This window comes from Artemia sp. Qi Xiang Cuo, chromosome 14 (genome assembly GCF_049724085.1).
Source record: "Artemia sp. Qi Xiang Cuo chromosome 14, ASM4972408v1, whole genome shotgun sequence".
In the NCBI taxonomy this organism is placed as follows: domain Eukaryota; kingdom Metazoa; phylum Arthropoda; class Branchiopoda; order Anostraca; family Artemiidae; genus Artemia; species Artemia sp. Qi Xiang Cuo.
The window spans coordinates 6,959,270-6,979,497 of record NC_142807.1 but is presented as its reverse complement, the minus strand read 5'-3'; the positions used below and the strand labels follow the sequence as shown (position 1 = coordinate 6,979,497).

General features: G+C 34.1%; 1 protein-coding gene across 1 annotated transcript; it reads left to right on the top strand.

Annotated features, from left to right (window-relative positions):
* Positions 1 to 16,039: 16,039 nt before the first annotated feature.
* Positions 16,040 to 18,514, top strand: LOC148944076 (uncharacterized; the record flags this gene model as incomplete). The annotated part of the gene is made up of 1 exon (XM_089100603.1): positions 16,040 to 18,514. A coding segment is annotated over one exon (966 nt), but the record flags the coding sequence as incomplete, so codon positions are not given.
* Positions 18,515 to 20,228: the final 1,714 nt, after the last annotated feature.

Sequence of the window (20,228 nt, the reverse complement as noted above, 5' to 3'; positions counted from 1 at the left end):
TTCTTTAATTCTTGTAACAGTTTGCACTAGTTGGTCCTTGTTAATATCAGATATTCTATTCGAGACAGTGTCGTTTGACAAAGTATTTTTTTAAATATCATTGGCGTATTTACTTTCATCTAGAATTTCTACAACGTTTCTACAAATAGCAGCATGCAATACAAGATCTTCTTCAATGGTGAACAGCATTTTAGTTTTAACAATACAGCAGGAAACTTCATGTGACTTTAGTAAATATTTTCATTAATTGTCATTAATTTCTCAAATGTTTTTTTTTTATTTATTTAAAGATTTATACGATCTTTCAAAATTTTACTTTGGTATATTGGCATAAAAACATGCTTTGATTCAAGATGTTTTTTTTAAGATTTCATTCTCTCTGGAGCCTATAGTTTATCGCTGATTAAACAAAGGGGTTATTCATTACCGCTACAATTTTGAAATGTAAAGCAAAATTGAAGAAATAACTCGTCATATTTTCTTTTTTTGTACATTATATATTTTTATCTATACTTTGTTAAAAAAATATAATTTTCCAATACATAATAAAAGAAATGCTACTTTGCTCTAGAAAATAATTGCCCATCATTTTTCTCCTTGCTCATTAAGGGGTCCTGAGAAAAAAAAAGTAACTGCATATGTTCTTGGATATAAGGATTAAGAGCTGAGGGGTGATAAAAATGGCTTCTTTGTGTTGCAACACACATTTAAATTCCAATTATTAGCTTTTATTTTGAAATTTGGTGAGACAAGTAATCATCCCGTAGATAAATTTTCAGTCAATTTTTTCCGTGTGCAGGTATGATGAACGGTATATTACCACCAAAGTAGGAGTAGTCCTGGGGCTTCAGACGGGAATATCAAGTTATAAGACATGTAAGAGAGGAATAAAGTTAGTTGAAATAAGCCGTTAAACTTTGGGAGACTATATTTTGTATTTTATTGTTTGGGAACTAATTCAGAAAATCCCCAATTGATTGGTCAATTTTTTTTGTGATTGTTAAGCTGTAAAATGTTTATTTTTTGGTTAATTGTTTTTTATTCAATATTCATTTGTTTTGATTTAGCACGTTATCCTAGATTTGCACTTATCCAGCTATTAGTTCTATGCTATGAATTTTGTTTTATGAATTTCAGGTTTTTGTTCCTTCTATGTTAATGAGTTCTGTTGAATCTTTCAGGTTTCCTTTTGCTTTATAAAAAACGAATTTTAGAAACGATATGTGAAAAAACCTGAATATACATCTAATTTTATGTACACATATAATGACTGTATATTTACATTTTTACACGTAACTAAAAAGAAAAAGCAGTCAGATTTGTTTAGTAAGCTTTACTATTAAATTTTTCTATGTCTGTTTAATTCAAAATTTGTTTTAGAAGCTGAAGACGTTTTACAAGGTGACCTTGGGAAGCCCTTTCCTTTTCCAAACCATCTTTTGTCACCAAAACGTGAAGATGTTCCCTTGCTCAATTTACCTAGCATTTCAAGACCATGTAAATTTGAATACGACACCCAGGGATTGCGACCCAATTGTTCTAAAAATGAAGGTATATCTTAAACATTGTGTTTTTGTTGATTGAAATGTATTGGATAATATTTTATGGGACAAAGGGACTTAATCTTAAGATAGAACTTTTGTATTATCTTATTCCAATTTGCAGGTGTTTGCCAAACCGTTTGTGTAGTCTTTCATGAACATTTTTAAATTTTCGCCTGCAAGTCGCCTAGTTTGGCAGGTTTTATTATTTTTCAAAAGGCTTGATATTAAGCCTTAAAACCACATCTCTATATAAATTTGACAATCCATATTTATAGTGTATATTTCTCTATAAATTAAGAGATAAATGTGTCTATTAGTTTGATTTCAAGGTGAATTTGAAAGATGCAGAAAATTGGCTGTTATTATCTCAACTGCCTACCAGAAATTTTAAGTGTAGAACAGGGCCTCTTAAACCTTTTTTCGATTCTTAGTTTCCTGACGACCCCATATAAATGTAAAACAAACAGATTCATGAGTATTTTTGGGGGATTTATTTATTAGGTTATAATATACATGTACATATGAAAATGTGTATTACTAGGATTTATTTAAAAACATACAAAATCTAAATTTAAAAATTGCACAAAAAGTTGCAGAATTGTATTTATTATAATGAAATTAAGGTAATTACTTGATTAAAAAAAACTGTCCTAAACGCCATTGGACATATCTCCATATTTAGCTACTCGATCATTTAGCCCAAAAGGATATGCTGTACCGAAAGCATGGATCTTTTTGTCCCAGAATTATGGAAAAACTCTAGAAACTAATTGTCCCTTTGTTGCTCCTTGCTTATTAAGTGGTCCTAAGAAAAAAAAATGTAACTGCATATATTCTTGGATTTAAGGTGAAGAGCTGAGGGGGGGGGATCAAAATGTTTTCTTTGTGCTGCAACACACTTTTAAATTCAGATTATTACGGTTGCGTTTATTTTTAAATTTGTTGCGACAATTAATCATCCCGTAGATAATTTTTCAGTCAATCTTCCGTGTGCAGGTATAATGAACAATATATTTAGATTTTTGTTCGTTCTATGTTAATGAGTTTCGTTGAATGTTTCAGGTTTTATTTTGCTTTATAAAAAGCAGATTTAAGAAACGATTTGTGAAAAATCTGGATATATATCTAATTTTATGTATGCATATAATGTCTGTATATTTACATTTTTACACGTAACTAAAAAGAAAAGCAGTCAGATTTGTTTAGTAAGCTTTACTGTTAAATTTTTCCATATCTGTTTAATTCAAAATTTCTTTTAGAAGTTGAAGACGCTTTACCAGGTGACCCTGAGAAGCCCTTTCCTTTTCAAAACCACCTTTTGCCACCAAAATTTGAAGACATTTCGTTGCTCTATTTACCTAGCATTTCAGGATCATATAAATTTGACTACAACACCCAGGAATTGCAGCCCAAATGTTCTTATAATGAAGGTATATCTGAAACATTGTGTTTTTGTTCATTCTAATGTGTGGGATAAAATTTATGGGACAAAAATAGGACAAAAGGACTTAATCTTAAGTTAGAACTTTTGTTTTATCTTATTCCAATGTGCAGGTGTTAGCCAAACCGTTTTGTAGTCTTTTATGAACATTTTTACATTTTAACCTGAAAGTAGCCTAGTTTGGTATGTTCCATTATTTTTCAAAAGGCTTGATAATAGGCCTAAAAACCACATCTCCATATGACTTTAACAATCCATATTTATAGCCAATATTTCTCTAGAAGTTAAGAGATAAATCTGTCTATTATTTTGATTTCAAGTTGAATTTAAAAGATGCAGAAAATTGACTGTTATGATCTGAACTGCCTACCAAAAATTTTTAATGTAGAACAGGTCCTCTTAAACTTGTTTTCTTTTACGACCCCATTTATGATTCCTAGTTTCCTGGTGGCCCCAAATAAAAGTAACAAAAAACAGATTGATGAGTATTTTCGGGTGATTTATTTATTAGGTAATAAAATACAATTAAATATAAAAAGGTTAAAAAAGGTAAATATTACGGTATTGGACTTTACAGTCCCTTCTGGCGGTGCTGATCTCCGTTTCTTGTTCCTTCAATCAGGAAGTGCAATGGGGGGTTTGGGGCCAACCATCCTGTTCTTCCGCACACCCTTCCTGTTTACCCTCCCATTATTTCTCCAGTTACCCATTTAAAGCTGGGTCGAATCTGGCTGAGTCACGCCACTGACCCCCGTCCCAAACCAAATAATTGAGTGCACTAGGATTTGAACCCTCGTCCTCTCGGACAAAAGACCCACTGCACAGTGCACAAAGGTGCACTGGCTCGGACAAAGCCAGTGCACCAATCCACTTGGCTACATGTACATATGAAAATATATATTAGTAGAATTTGTTTAGAATCATACAAAATCTAAATTTAAAAATTGCACAAAAAATCGCAAAATTGCTCTTATTATAGTTACAAAAATCATATGCCCTATTTTTCATCACAGTTGCTTTTTTCTTTTTTTTTCTTTTTTCTTTTTTTGTAGTTACGGAAATAAAATGGAATTCTGTTAACCTCTTAGTTCACTAGGATATATTTGAACGCAGGCGATAAGTGGTAAGTATTAAATTAAAATTAAGGGAAAAAATTTAATGAGATGGATATGCCTCTTTTTTCTTATTGCATAACAAATTAAATCTTGGTTGAGTGTTTGATACTCTGGACGTAAGACCTCTTGAACATTTTTTGCGACAAACAATGCCGATATTTAATATTTAGTGAATCTGAGAAAGTAACTTAACATAAATATGTAGTTTCTAACGGTAGAAGAACATTTAACGCCATATAAGCAACTGTTGGCAGTTCAAGTTTTGATCCTGAATTCAGTCAATGGCGGTTTTGGAAACTCTACTTTTAAGTTTGAGTCACTCGAAAGCTCAGCATATTCCTCTTGAGCTTTAAGTAAGTGGTAATGAATCTCACTTAAGACAATCCAACACAGCTTATGAATCAAAGCTACCTTTTCGAAATCAATATTTAATACAAAATATATACAGAACTGTGTTTCTAGCGCTTTTAAATGATCTGCAATAATTTTTGTAATAAACGCTTTAGAATGGTTTCTCTCGGTCATAAAATTGTCGACACTGGAAAACATTTCGAACGATTTTTTTTTCTACCATACTTACCAAATGTTGACGATTTCTTTTATAAAACTTTCAATTTTATCACTTGAAGTAAATATATTGCATTTTTTGGAGATACAAGTTGAGATTGTTTAATTTTGCAATGACAAATAACACATCTTGGATAGTTATATGTGATTTTGAAACATTTACGTTTGGTTGGAAAATATTTTAATTCCGCACTTTAATAACAATAATGTTCTTAAACTTCAACCTCTTTACAACCATTTTACTTTTGCACATAATAATAAAGTTGTGTAGTTGGAATCCGTATCCTTCAAGAGATTTCAAAATAAAAAGCTGTTAAGGGCATGTCTCTTAATAGTTTTTATAATCTTAACAGCGTTAACATCGTTAACGCTCTTAACATCGTTTAATTCTGGTGCTAAGTTTTTTGCTGGGCCTCTTGGAGAATAAGGCAGTGAGTAAAAGCTATATGATCATAATGAGCAGCTTGAAAAATGATTAAATACCAATATTTTTGCCCCATCGGTGCATCTTACACCCCATCTTACACTATCTGTTCATTACAGTCAGTGTTATTGAATCATCGTCTTGCTGAACTCGTGTGCGTGCATTCCAACCTTTTTTGAGTACAGGTTTGTGAGAGTAATTCTACAAAAATACATATCTAGATGATATAAAATATTCTATTTGAGTATTTAACACTAAAATATCTCGCGACCCCAGAATTTTCATACGCGACCCCGTTTGGGGTCGCGACCTATTTTTTAAGAAGGCCTTGTGTCAAATATTAATTTACTTAAAACACTATATTAAAAAAAAAATGCAGAATGTATTTTGTGCAGATGAAGTCAAAGTTTTTTTTTTTTTTTTTTGGTTGTCCAAGTTTATTTTTCAAAGATTTATTATATGAACCATTATTGAAGTTGTTTGACCCGGATTATTACAAATAATTCTGTTCTGCAAGACCCAAACACCGAAGTGGCCCCTGGCCCACACAACTTTCCAGCTTCTCTCATATCCAATTTGTTTAAAGATAGTGAGGTATATTTCCCATTCTATATATAAGCAACTTGCAATGATTTTCAATCTGCATGATTTAAAGCACAAAATAGGCCTATAAATAAAGACTTAAAAACGCATAGAAAATGTGAAATTTATATTTACTCCCTTAAGATTTCTGGGAATATTTCTAGTCTACGCTGTTATTACGAAAGTAAGGAGTAACGTTGAACCCTAAATAAGCAGGCAAAACATGCGACACCAAACATCCTAGGAAAGTGTACATTTCCTTTTTGTGTCTTTGGGATTAATTTATTTTCACGATTAAACATGGCAACACTGAGAAAAATGAGATTTTAACCTATGAACTTCTGAATTTAACTCCCCCCCCCAAAAAAAAAATAAAAAAAAAATAAAAAAATAAAAACATTTTAGAAATCTGCGATATTCAGGTATGAATAGACCTAAGAATGGTCCAAGAGGATGAATATTTAAATTGAAGTTGAGTTCGTTGGGATTGTTCATTATGGGGCATTATATATTTATTAATATATAAATAGCCTATATTTATTATATTTTGTCAAAGATTGAAAGGTTATTACTTGTCAAATATTCAGTTTAATTTTATTAGTTCTTGCCAAAGCTGTTAATTTGTTTTGCAATAAAAAAGTATTTTGAAATAGGTAATTTTGAAAAACTTGAAACTTGAACGAATAAATAAATTTTGAAACGACGAAAGCTTTAATTGAATATGCAAATCAAACTTAAAATGAACAAATATATTTTGCTTTTTAAGCATAAATGAAACTCAAAACGAACAGAAATTAAATAAACAATCGTAGCAAACAAAAGTACAGTAGGTACTACTATAAATGAATAAATAAATCTTAAAACGAGCGAAACTTAAATTGAATGTGCAAATCAAGCTTGAAATGAACAAAAATCACAACAAACGTGAGTTTGGGTTTTGCCTCCTTCTCTCACTGTAAAAGTCTAAAACCTACTTCTTAATTGGTGCTATACTGAAAAAGTTTCTTGAACATTGTTTGTGTGGTACGCCACGACTGCCACCAGAAATTGGCGCAAAAATGGTGCTACACCACTAGCTGAAGAAAAGCCTCGCTGGTGCCAAATATTGTAATGGAATACCCACCGTTACCACTATTGCTCCGTAAATATAGAGTATGTTAATACACTAGTACGATACACCCTGCTCCAGGTATGACAACGTGATTGAATCACTAACATATCTAGCTATCTCCTTGGAGGGTAAACGGATCCCCGTCGATATAATAAATGACAATTCTTTTCCTACCCTGTATGGGTTCCTGAAGAAATAGTTTACACAGCTGTTGAAAATAGTTTACTTGTAATCTTTCAAAAGGGCACAAAATATATCAACTTCTCAATACAGACTCTCTAAAATGACTAAAAAATAATATTTGAACACTTAAAGAATCTTGGCACTTGGGGTGTGGCTCATTGTGATGCGGGCCAATCCAATGTATCAAGTCCCTCAATTGGATTTACTCTACGTACATTTTAGGAACCAATGGATTGAGATCTATCGAGCCCATGTGGTGACTCATTCCGAATTAAAATTCAGTCAACTTATTTTCTCTTGTAAAATGGTTGCCTTGACGACGAGAGTTTAACTTACGATTGAAATTTATCTTATAAACAAATGAAATTACAGAAATGAAAATGGATCATTTATCTGAAAAAAACAAGGGGTGAAACCCAAACACCTCCCCCGTAAGATAAATGACCACCCATGTGCCACACTGGTCAACCCTTACAAACATAGCACTGAACTTCAATTTTATAAAATCCATTTGTCTTCTTTCTTCCACCAGTGCTTTTGCTTATACTGCTTGGCTCTGGATTTGTCGTCATCCAAACGTTTCTAATATCGAACCACCATGGTCTTTATCTTATGGCATCCGCAAGAGGCTTTGAAAATTGAAGTCCACCAGATTTGCAGAAATTAATCGTGATCAGCACAATTAAAAATACAAATTTTCTCGCTGTAACGTATTTATATTTGAGAGGAGCAGAGAATCAGCTTACGGCACATTCGACGATGCCAGCCATCCTGAAAAATTGGCTGCACTAGCGTCTTAATTTCCATCGGTGGAAACAACACTGCCTCTCACTTAAACTGCAAATTGCCCCTTGGCATAATTTGAAATGATCCAAGGCCGAAAAAACGCAAGTCTTTGGAAAAGATAGGGGCACGGGGATATCTGTTAAAAGTTTGAGCGAATCATTATTCAGTTCATTCTGGGTTCCCTACCCTGGGATAATCAGATGAAGAATAGACGTTGATATCAATTGAAGATTAAATTTGGATACTGAATACGGTTTGCCGGAAATAATTATCAATATCCATGAAGAGTAACAACCGTGAATAGGGTTACTGGACAAAGGTTTTGGTGAAATATGAAGTGACTGGAAGAGAGTATCCCCCAAGGACTCTAGATCAGTGAGGCAAAATGTCGGTAAGAGAGTCATAACTGGCCAACCAGTTGTCCATTGAGCAAATCGTCCATCATTCGTTGTTCCCCAAAGGGGCTCCTTCCCCGCAAAAGAGACCAAATCTCCCATAGAGGTGACAGGACGAATATCAGATTCCTTCCCAAGTTTTTCCAATCTAACCTGACAATCAACATCTTCCAACCTTTCCCCAACCCGTTGTAGGTCGTTCAACTCTATTTTTTTATCATCTTGCTTTACTCCCCATGGGTCTTGGACTTCTTTGCCCTTCTAAAATTTATTATATTTATGTTAGCTTTGCACAGCCCATCTAATTTTTATTTTTCGCCAGTGCAGGCTGAAGCTGCAAATTTTTTCTGTTGTTAGCATTTCTTTTTCTATTTTCACTGCTCTCAATTTTGTCATACACGCAAAATAATAAATCATCGTTAAATCTGAATGGGAATCCAGTGTCCACCATTTTTGAATGCATTTCTCTTGTGTAATACCTTTTAATATTTCTTTTCTCTTTTTTAGTTTTATTTTCTCTTGCCGTAGTATTAAATAAATTGTCATCAAATGGGAATTGAATTCCGACATTTGGTTTTTCCATATTTTACTAAAAGTTCTCGAACTTTACGAGGAAAAGGGCGTATAATAATTTTGGCATATTCAGTATAAGTGTTCTGAAGTTTTCTATTTTCTGAAAAATCTTCCGAAAGATCAATTTGGTGCGTTTTATTTTCGATATTATGTGACCTCTTTACATCTGCATCTCCAACCATTAATTTAGTCGCTTAAAGATAGGAGATTTCTGATATTCCCCAAGTCTGCTCCCACTAAAATATCCACTGAAGGAGTAGGTACTAATCCTATTTTTATCATTTTTCTCTGGACTGTACCGTCCTTCTTCGCAGTTTCTATTCTTGCCCAAGCAGACGGACATTGGTGATTATCTCCATAATAACATACTGTTGTAATATTGTTTTTATGGTCTATTCTGTCTTTTTAATTAGGTCCATTCGCACAAAAGTTTGCTCACTCCCTGAGTCAATTTTCTGTTTAATTATCCTTCTATCTTATGTGATCTCACAAACTCGTCAAAGATTCCCTTATTATGGGATATAGGCAAATTTGTTATTTTATAGGTTACTTTCCCATTTCTATTATGGCAATTTTTAGGAAAAGGCTCCGAGGATTCACATTTTACCGGATTATCAACATTTTGAACGAGAGTATCAGGTATTTCGTTTTTTCGACAGGGTGGCTCAGCCTCCCATTTGTTTTTTGGGCCGGTCCACCTCCCCGCATAGTCAACGAACATTCATATTTTTTCGTCTTAGCATTTAATGTCTGGTAATTTTCATTTTCTCGTGATTGATTCTTAGAAAATTCGTTATGGCTATCTGACAGCCTTTAAGTTGATTACTTTGACTTATGTCACCTGCCGGGCGCTGCTCGGCGTAGAGAGTGACGTCTACCTCCTCCATCCACTTCGGTCCATGGAAAGCGTTTGCACATCGCTCAACCTGATATTTACCATCGTCAGGAACTCGGAAAGGCTGTCAAACCATAGTTTCTTCGGTCGGCCGCGAGGTCGAAAGTTAGTTGTGATAAAATCTCACTTTCTGGAATTCCCCAGTGGACTTTTATTAGGCCTATCATGGTTCCTTTAAACTTTTGGTGATCTCTCTCTTTCTTCTCTCTAGCTATTTTATCATTCTTCTCTTTTTCTTCTCTGGCTATTCTATCAGCCTCAATTTTAGCCTTTCTAAGGGTTTCTCTTGTTCTTTCTCAGGGTTTCTCTTGTTCTTTCTAACTCCTCTTTATCTCTTTTAATTTCATCTATTTCGGCCGGTATTTTTTTTCCATATATTCGCGGTGCTCTCTTTTGGCCACCTCTTTCCTTTGTTTCCTTTCTTTCTATTTTTCTTTTCTATCTTTCTCTTTTTCTTTTCTATCTTCTTCCATTAACTTTAATATATGTTGTGTCATATCTACATTACTACTTTTTCGCGATCCCCTGCTAGAAATTGAGATTCTACTTCTCCTGCTACTCGGCCTACTCTGATTCCTTTTGTCGTTATATCCTCTCTATTCGTTTTCTGAGTCTGTTCGTTCTATAATTATATTTCTGCTACCCGCAACTCCCCTACATTTTGCACAGCATCTGAAGGGTGAGTTGGTTTTCTTTTACTCGTATCTTCATGTAGTGATACTTTTTTCATGTACTATCGCTACTGTTTATATTTCATGTTCTCTCATATTAATGGGTGTGCTGCTTCCCGATTGTATTCTTTGTACCCCCAGTTCTCTTTCTTTTATCTGGGCTTCTCTATCTGGGAATAACTCCTTTTGAATCTGCCGTACATTCTTTTCTCCCTCTACGGTTCGTACCGGATATCGTTCTATTCTTGATCGTGTTTTGAAGTTTCCCCCTTCATACGTGTCAGAAATGTCTATTTCACCCTCTGAGTGAAATATGGTTCCGTCTTATGGTGGTTTTCCTAGGGTATTTCCAGCTAGGGTATTTCGCATACAATTGTGAATCGGAATACGATTTATGGCTTACCGCGGTGGGTTATTTTGAATGCATATCTAATTCTATGAACTCTTGTCCCTTTTCTGACCTTGTGTTAACCTTCCGTTTTTCTGCTATTATTTCAAGATTCAGTTAACGCCTATTATTATTTAGATCTAACAGAAAATTTTTTTCAAATATCACTTCTGGTCTTTCCGTGGAAAATTATTACGTCTCAATTTGCCTATTTCACAAGCTAATTAATTGCGTGATATATTGATTCATAATTTTTTTTTTATTATTATCTAATTAGGCACAGCCTATTTAGATCTTCGTAGTATTATTAATTGATTCCGTATTTTTTCTTTATATGTAATCACACTAGGCCACTTTGTACGCTAAACTAAATCTTCTTTTCGGAAACGCAGAGTTATTTTACTGTCAGTTTTACCGATAGGGCCTTTGTTGCTGTCACCACTATTTTTAGTGGTAAGCCACGACTGCCACCATATATTGGCGCAAAAATCGTGCTAAACCACTTACTGGAGGGGAAGCCTCGCTGGCGCCACATATTGTAATGGAGTGCCCGCGGTTACCACTTTTATTCCGTAAATATAGAGTATGTTAATACCTTTGTACGGTACACCCTGCTTCAGGGTATGATAACGTGATCTACCGGTCAAACGGACAATCTCTAGGCCAAGGGTCCCCCAACTTGGGTCACCACTAATATCTCTAGCTATCTGTTTGGAGGTTAAATGGACACCCTGTCTATATAATAAATGACGGTATGACTCGCAACTCTTTTCCTACCCTGTCTGAGTTCCTGGAAAAACAGTCTATACAGCAGTAGAAAATAGCATACTTGTAATCTTCTAAAAGGACACAAAACATATCAACTTCTCAATACAGACTCTCAAAAAAGACTAAAAAATAATATTTGAACACTAAAAGCATCTTGGCACTTTGGGTGTGGCTCAATGTGACGTGGGCCAATCCAATGTATCAAGTCCCTCAATTGAATTTGCCCTCCGCACATTTTAAGAATCAATGGATTGAGATCTAGCTCAATGTGACGTGGACCAATCCAATGTATCAAGTCCCTCAATTGAATTTGCCCTCCGCACATTTTAATAATCAATGGATTGAGATCTAGCAAGCCCGTGTGGTGACTCATACCGAATTAAAATTCAGTCAACTTATTTTCTCTTGTAAAATGGTTACCTTAAGGGCGGGAGTTTAACTTACGATTGAAAATTATCTTAGAGGCAAATGTAATTACAGAAAAGAAAACGGGTAATTTATCTGAAAAGAAAAATAACAGTGTGTGGAGCCCCAACAAACAGCCTTTGAAAGTACGAATAAAATCAAACTGAATCTAGGTTTGATAATTTCAATCAACAGGTTTAATGTTCAAGGTGAATATTAGGGAAAGGGGCAGTATCTTTTTTGTGGTGGAACTATATTTGTCTTGAAAATAACTAATAAAATTAGACTGAATATTCGTATATAACAATATTAATTGCTGAAAGCTCCTCAGTTCAAAATTTAATTGTACTGTAATTTTTATTTTTATTTTCAACGTTTTAATAAGTACAAAAGAAAATATATGTAATCTAATTCGTTTTCAGTGAAGCGCCAATGACGCAGTAGGTTTTAGACTTTCACAGTGTGAGAAGGATGCAACCCCCAAATGTAGCGATGAAAAATTAGTATTTGTAGCGATGAAGAAATAAGCCGGCTATACTAAATGTGGTGCTAAATACTGACCGCGTTAAAGGCGATATTATGCCCTAAGGTCGTGAGCTTACACCTTGTAATTTCTCCGATAGCGCCGCTTATAGCACTGAAGATTGTGCTAACAAGGCCTACACCACCCTCAATTATTGAGTGAAAATAAAATGTACAGCCATTTAAACGTGACCTCTTGTTCTTGAGCTATCTGGAGATCCTATTCCCTGGGAACGTTACCTTGGAGATTTTGCGAACTAATTGCCTATTATTAGGCTAAATCCAGAAATATAAAATGAAATAAACACAGGTAAAAAAACAAAAGGTTTATAGGGACTTACATACTTAGGTGCACAGCAATGGGTCACATCAAATTATAATAACGGTGACAACGATGAAAGAATATAAGAATTCTGTCTGAATGGTCCTGATTCTGATTTACGAATATTTTTCAAAAAGTATTTTTACCCCACTATCAAACGTAGCTCTTTACTCTTGCGCTGTAAGAACTGGCTCACAATTGACCCGATTGGTCCAAGGATGCAAACCTTTTGCCTAATAAATTCTTTTAAATATTTCTGATGATTCAAGGGTTCACACGGTTCTTACCATTTAAACTTCCTTAGAAATATTGTGCGTAGCATTTTTTTTTGTTACTAATTATCTTAGCGAAATTCGAACGACCTGCGTCGTTGTTTGACTGAAGCTATAATGCAATTTCTCTTTTTGCTTATTAAGAATTTAGACTCTTGGAAGCGGTATTTGAACTCAATTAGGGGACGTTTAATTTCTTGTCTGAATCATCTTTAGAATGAAAGAATCTTGTATTTTAAATATATCGCATTTTGCTCCCGGTACATATCACCCGACCCATTAATTAATGACGCCCCGTCATTAGTAATTGTTTGCCTTTGGGCTTTTAAAATGTTCGCCATTTATTGACTATTTCTTCTACATAATTGTTTTATATTTATGTTATGGCTTAATCAGGAGTGCTAAAAATTTTCTCTATTACTTTTCTTATTTTATTCTACATCCCTATCTAAAATTCATCTATCGGACTAAGATTTTTCATGGTTCTAGGCTAGCTACTATACTAAAGATTTTTTTTATTCAGTTTTTTACAAGGCTTTTTTTTTATTTTGCTGTCTATATGGCATACTACATCAGATCTACGCTACATTAAATGAATGAAATGATAATATTACACCTAATTCTACTTGAACGTCTAGCGGTACATACATGAATTATTTATAACAAACAATATTGGGTATACCATATTCACTAGTAACATTAGAACACTTTCACTATTGGGATTTTTCAGTTATCAAAGTTATTAGGAAGTAACATATGTAAAATCACATCTATTTCATCACTTTCGAGTATTTAGTGCACACCCTCCTTCTGTTGTAAATTATTATCCTTCACTCTTTTTGTCTTGGTAAAAATTTTGAAGCATTTACGTTATGGTTTCTTCATGGAACAGTTCAAGCCTGATTGTATTTACACGACAAGTTTTCTCTAATTGTTAACTGGGAAATGATGCTTCCCACTACAGGTGTTGGCATATGCTATCAGGGTTCATACTCACCTGCTTCTTTTTATAGTTCATAGGGTGCCTTATCATTAAGGGGTCGAACACTGGGAGTGCGTTTATTTTCTTCTCAGCATATCATTTTTAGGATATTTTGAGGCACATAGGGAATGTATTCTCACGTAAAATTGTTCATTTGTGCCTTTTATAAGATTGTTAGCTCATGGCTTGCGTCGATTAACCTTTGCGGTGATTCCTAGGTTAATTACGGGGTAATTGAAGTTTGGATTTGGAACGGGTTGTCATCAAACTATAGTGACTCTTTTAACATATTGTCTTTAACCTCAACTTCAAACATCTTCAAATATCATTTAACTTCAAATATCGTTAAATATCAGTTATCTTGTACTGATCGATTAAACTTCAAATTGTCTTTAACTTCAACTTCAAATATCTTCAAATATCATTTAACTTCAAATATCGTTAAATATCATTTAATTTCAAATATCATCACTACACAATCAAATGCTTCTGGGGTCCATAATGATTATCAAAGGCGATATCTGTGTATTTATATCTTGTACTGATCGATGGGGTTCTCAGCGTTTATGTGATTATATAGTTCGATAAAGCACTGGATACTGAGATTCAAATATAATGTTACCTTATGCGTAATATGGTTTGTGGTCGAAGAAACAATGATCAAAGGTAACTGTTGTTTTCGTAGACGAAGCTGGGATGAAAATTGCCTGGAGTCTATGGCGAGTACTCTTCGTTGGTTGAGATATGATGAAAATAGATGCTACTAGGTTGTATCTGTACTGGGCAACTCATTAATTGCCCTCCAGTCCCTTTCGACTCTTAAAAAGAAAACTAGAAATTTCAATTTCCAACAGAATGAAACCCTTCCGAAGTTTATGTGACCATTTTTTCCATAAGAACCTTAAGTTAATTTCTTAACTTAAACACACAACCTTAACATAAAACCTGATATACTCCCGGGACATAACCTATAACACTTGCCTTTACAACACTTTATAACACTTGCCTTTATAAACTTATAACAATTATATATACTCCGAGGGCATAACTTACAACGCCTACCCCTAGGCCCTGGGAGGATGTGTACATCCTGGAATTACTGTTTTCTGATCTTTGATTGATTTTTAACAAAATTACTATCTCATAGTGGGGGGGGGGGTTGTTGTTGTTGCCCTCCTTTCACTGTTGGCTCTTGTAAAGGGTATTGAAACTTCCGATTTCAATTCGAATGAGCCCCTTCCGAAGTTTATATGACCATCCTTTCCATAAAAACTTATATGTCCTCGGGGCATAACTTAAAACACTTGCCCCAGGGTTCTGGGGGGGTTGTGTTATGTTGTCCCTAAAGTTTTTTTTTATCTGACTTTTGAACACAAAATGGCTATCTCAAAACTTTTCATCAGGTGGGTTTGGGGATAAAAGGGCATGGGGGGTATTTACCCTCCAATCTTTTTTGAATCTTAAAAGTGAACTAGAATTTTTCAATTTCCAATCAAAGGAGTCCCCTCTTAAGTTTAAACGAGCGTCCCTTCCATGAGAATCATATATGCTCCCAGGGAGTAACTTACAAGGCCTGCCCCCGGGCCCTGGGGGTTTGTGTCGACCGCGGAGTTTGTTTTTCTTAACTATTTTTAATCGGGGCTTGTTGTCCTCCGATCAATTTTGACTCTTAAAAAGGGCTCTAGAACTTCCGCTTTTCATTTGAATGAGCAACTCTGAAGCTTAACTACCACCCCTTATATATAAAGTGCCTCTGGGGAAAATCATAATAGTGTTAAAACCTCTCGAAATATATACTTTTTTTTAACTCTGTAGGCTTTTAAAACATTTTGAAAGATAATGTTTGATTTTTTAGAACTACCTATTTCCAATTGAATGAGCCACTCCGAAGCTTAAACTACCACCCCCTACATAGGAATTGCCTCTGGGGGAAAAAATAGTGTTAAAACCTCCCGAAATATATACTTTTTTTTAACTCTGTAGGCTTTCATAACATTTTGAAAGATATTTTTTACTTTTTTTCTTAGTTTTGATTTTTGTGTTATTCGGTTTTTGTTTTTTTTTAACTGTTGACTTTTAAATTTTTATGTCACTTTTCACCACATGTGTCTGGACTTCACTTACAGGGAAATGCGTCACTAGTTGATGTAAAGAATCCATCCTGGAGCGGTTTCTCAATTATTTTTGCATCAAAATTTGAAGGAAAAGGCCTAGAAAATCAGAAAACAGGTTTTAAAAGTCGCCTTCAAAGTGAAAAGTATGAAAAATTGGAAGGATATCAAAGAATTCATAAAGAAAAAAAGATACATAAATGTGATGTATGTGATAAGACTTTTTCTCTGTTGTACAATTTGAACGGGCACCAAAGAGTGCATACGGGTGAGAAATCGTTTAAGTGCAATATTTGTGATAAAACTTTTTCTCAAGCACCATATTTAAACCGGCACCAAAGGGTGCATACGGGTGATAAACCGTTTAAATGTGCTGAATGTAACAAGACCTTTTCTCACTTAGCAAATTTGAAAACCCACCAAAGAATGCATGCGGGTGAGAAACTGTTTAAGTGTGAAGTTTGTGATAAAATGTTTCCTCACGTAGCAAATTTAAAAAAGCACCAAGGAATACATACAGGAGAGAAACCGTTCAAATGTGACGTATGTAACAAGAGCTTTTCTCAGGCAGCAAATTTGAAACTGCACCAAAGAATGCATACGGGTGAGAATCCATTTAAATGTGATGTATGTGACAAGACTTTTTCTTACGTAGCTGATTTTAATAACCATCAAAGAGTGCATACGGGTGAGAAACCGTTTAAGTGTGATGTTTGTGATAAAGGTTTTTCTACAGTATCGAATTTGAACAAGCACCAAAGAGTGCATACAGGTGAGAAACCGTTTAAGTGTGATGTTTGTGACAAATCCTTTTCTCAATCAGGAAGTTTGAACCAGCACCAAAGAGTGCATACAGGTCAAAAACCGTTTAAGTGTGATGTTTGTGACCAAACCTTTTCTCAAGCAGGAGGTTTGAACAAGCACCAAAGACGGCATACGGGTGATTAACTAATTAAAAAGTATGTATGTGAGGAGTATTTTTCGCAAGCTCAAAGTTTGAATACAAATCGAAGACTGTACATAGGTGAGAAACCTTTCATATGTGTTGTGTAGAAAAACTTTTTTGATATTAGCAATTTTCACTGTCATCAAAAAGTCCATACGGGAGTTTAGGAAGATTTTTGTAACACAAGCTGTATCATCATTGCCTTGTGGTTATTATTCTTACAACCATATAGTAATACATCGAATAAGTTTTTTTTTCAATTTTTTCCATGTGTTTAGTTTCAATAGCAATTTCATCATTATTCTGATAAAAATAGTGATACATATTTGCTTGATTGTAATAAATGTGACGGTTGTAAGAAATGCTTGTCTACATCAAGGTTTTGAATGAGTTCCAAAGATTTCATACAAGTGAAAACTGTTTAAAAGATTATTTATGCAGGAAGTGTTTGTTTTGACTGGACTATTTGAACGCACGAAGAGTGCATACATGTGAGACACCATTTAAATGTGATTTCTGCAAAAGAGTATTTTCATTTAAGTCGACTCTGAATTAGCATCTAACAACCTAGTCTATAAAAACCCTCTGAGATTATAGACTACAAGAAGATCTTTGGAACCATAGTGATTTTTATTTAAAGAAGAAAGCTTGATGAAGAATCAAAGCTGTTCTACGTTGGCTAAGTCTCATATTTTAATTAACGCTTTGGATATTTATATAGTTTTCTGGTAATTTTGATTTTTGCAAGTGAATCCAATGACCAATGTGGAACCACACGAGCCAAAAAAAAGCAAATCCCTATTTTCTGAAAAATTTCCTCTTTAATTGATAATCTCAATAGAAACGGAAGTTTACATTGTCCAAAACTGAAATGCATAATAATCAGAATTTTTAAGCAACCAAAAATTTACGTAAGAAAGCAGAATATAATTTATTGTCATTGGTTTCACTTTGTTCCACAAAAAGATAAAAGAAAAGATGAAAAGGATCAAAAGGTTAAAGAAACGGGAACCATGGATCAATTGACAAAAACAAATTTGTGGCTAATGTGTTTTTTTTTTCTTTATAAACAATCTTCATCTCATTACTCCGGTTTTTATTGAAAAAAAAAGAACTCTGTAAGATAAATTTCAGCCACAGGTGTACCTCTTTTGTTTATGGTATTGTGCAGAATTATGTAGTTTTGGACCAAGAGACCCAACCACACAAAAGAACTGAAAACATTTCTTTGTCAGTATATTATGTTAGAAAAGACCCAAAAGCTTTGTTTGCAAATGTTGGAATTGTTGGGAAAAGTTTTGTTTTGTTTCTTGAAAAAAAAAAAATGGCTATCTACCATTCAATATTTCAATGCGTTCCGATATTAGAATGTGCTATAAAAATTTACTTTCTGAATTACTTTGAATTTTTTTTAATTTTTAATTTTGTTGACAACAATTTTTTAATGGATATATTCTGAACTTATGCTGACAAATTCGTGGTGTAAGAGAGCTCTAATGCTGAAAAAGTAGCTAAAGAGCAAGTCCCCTCCTACCAAAAACCGACTCAATAAGTCTGTTTTGATTTGTTTGGTGAACGGCTTCAGAGAGGATCAGTAGAAATTGGCCAAAATTAGCATTCTAAGTAGCTTGAAAGGATTCACTAGATTGCCTTTTTGCCACCAAGACCAAAAAGAATTAAATATTTGTGTCTAAAGTCGGCTTTTAAACTACATGTATTGATTGTAAATCTTGTGTAAAGAGGTCTTCTATGTGGAAAAAATCGAGGGACCTTTTTTTGTTTGGTTTTATTAAATCCAGTAGCTGGTTAGTCTGGATTTAAGAGCCCCCCCCCCCCCCCCCCCTCTTATTTCACGGTATTATTAAAAACTTGCTGATTTTATTGGGACTTTTCCCAAACAACATTGTTTGACATTGAGAATCAACTCTTGGTGGGCAATAGCTAGAAAAATTCCCAAGATCAGGAATCTTTTATGTGTAAACTAGGGTTGTGTACAGACATTTGGAGAGAAAAGACAGTTTAGATAGTTTGGATGCAAGTCCAAGATTCAACATAGGAAAATTTTCGCAAACAAATGTAGTGTCTCAGTAAGAGGGGGGGGGATTCTGATGTTACCAATTATGAAAAGTTTCCAATTTGTTGTAAACTTTATTGATTCACAATAATTCCATTAGGTCAAAGGCGTAAAATTACTAAAGCTCCAATTACTCCATAACATCTTGTTTTATTTACTTGGAAACTGTTTTTCACCTATTAAACCTGTAATCTGAAAACAATGCCGTCAGCCGTCACTATGTAAACACTAACATTCTGAGAAACAGCAGAACTGGACTTTGAATTAAAATTGGAATGTTTAAACCCACAGTAACTGCTTTTGCTCTCAGATATATTTACATCTAAAATTGAAGAAGGATCAGTTTTAGCTCTTCCAGAGAATCGAGTATTGTAAGTGATTGTTTAACTGACCATAATAAACGTTTTACTTGTTACCGAAAATTGACATTTTTGGCCGTTTTTCTTGGACCAAACAAAAGGCCGTATGTTCTCAAATTGATTTGCTGAGATTAGTGGGGCTGTAAGAAGAAATTTAAACAGATTTAGATTAAAAAAAAAAGGCTTGTTAATTTTATTTATTGGTTTTGAGTTTTTGGCCAGATAAATTTGAAAAAAATATAAATTTGCAACTTCAAACTATATACCCAATCTCCAATTGAATATGTTGCACTAGCTTAATTTTAATTTTTTCCGAGAGTATGAATCAGACCTTCGGTCTTAAATAATATGTATGTAATTTACTGCATTGTATAAGATGTTTCGGCCCTAGGAATCCTTCAATAGTTTTTTATGCAAGTTACCGTGACATACGTTTCAAGCTTCACTAAAATATACACCTCTAACAACTCTTTTTTGTTTCTGCAAGCAAATAAGTTTTATTTTTGATATTAGCCAATTGCATAAGTTGGGAAAGTTTTCTCGAAATATCTTTCGAAAGAAAATACTCTTTAAGAAAATACTCGAAATGTCTTTCGAAAGATATCCTCAGTTCAAGAATATATAGCAAGCATACCTTTCGTCAAGTGTCTTTGATTTTCGTCTTTGATCTTCACAGTAATATTCTGAAATGACATTTTTTAACTGCCACAATGGACAAAGATGCGAGGAATAGTATTGGAGGTTGCCTAGTTGGAGCCTCTCCCCGGAGACTATTTGGTATTAGATATATTC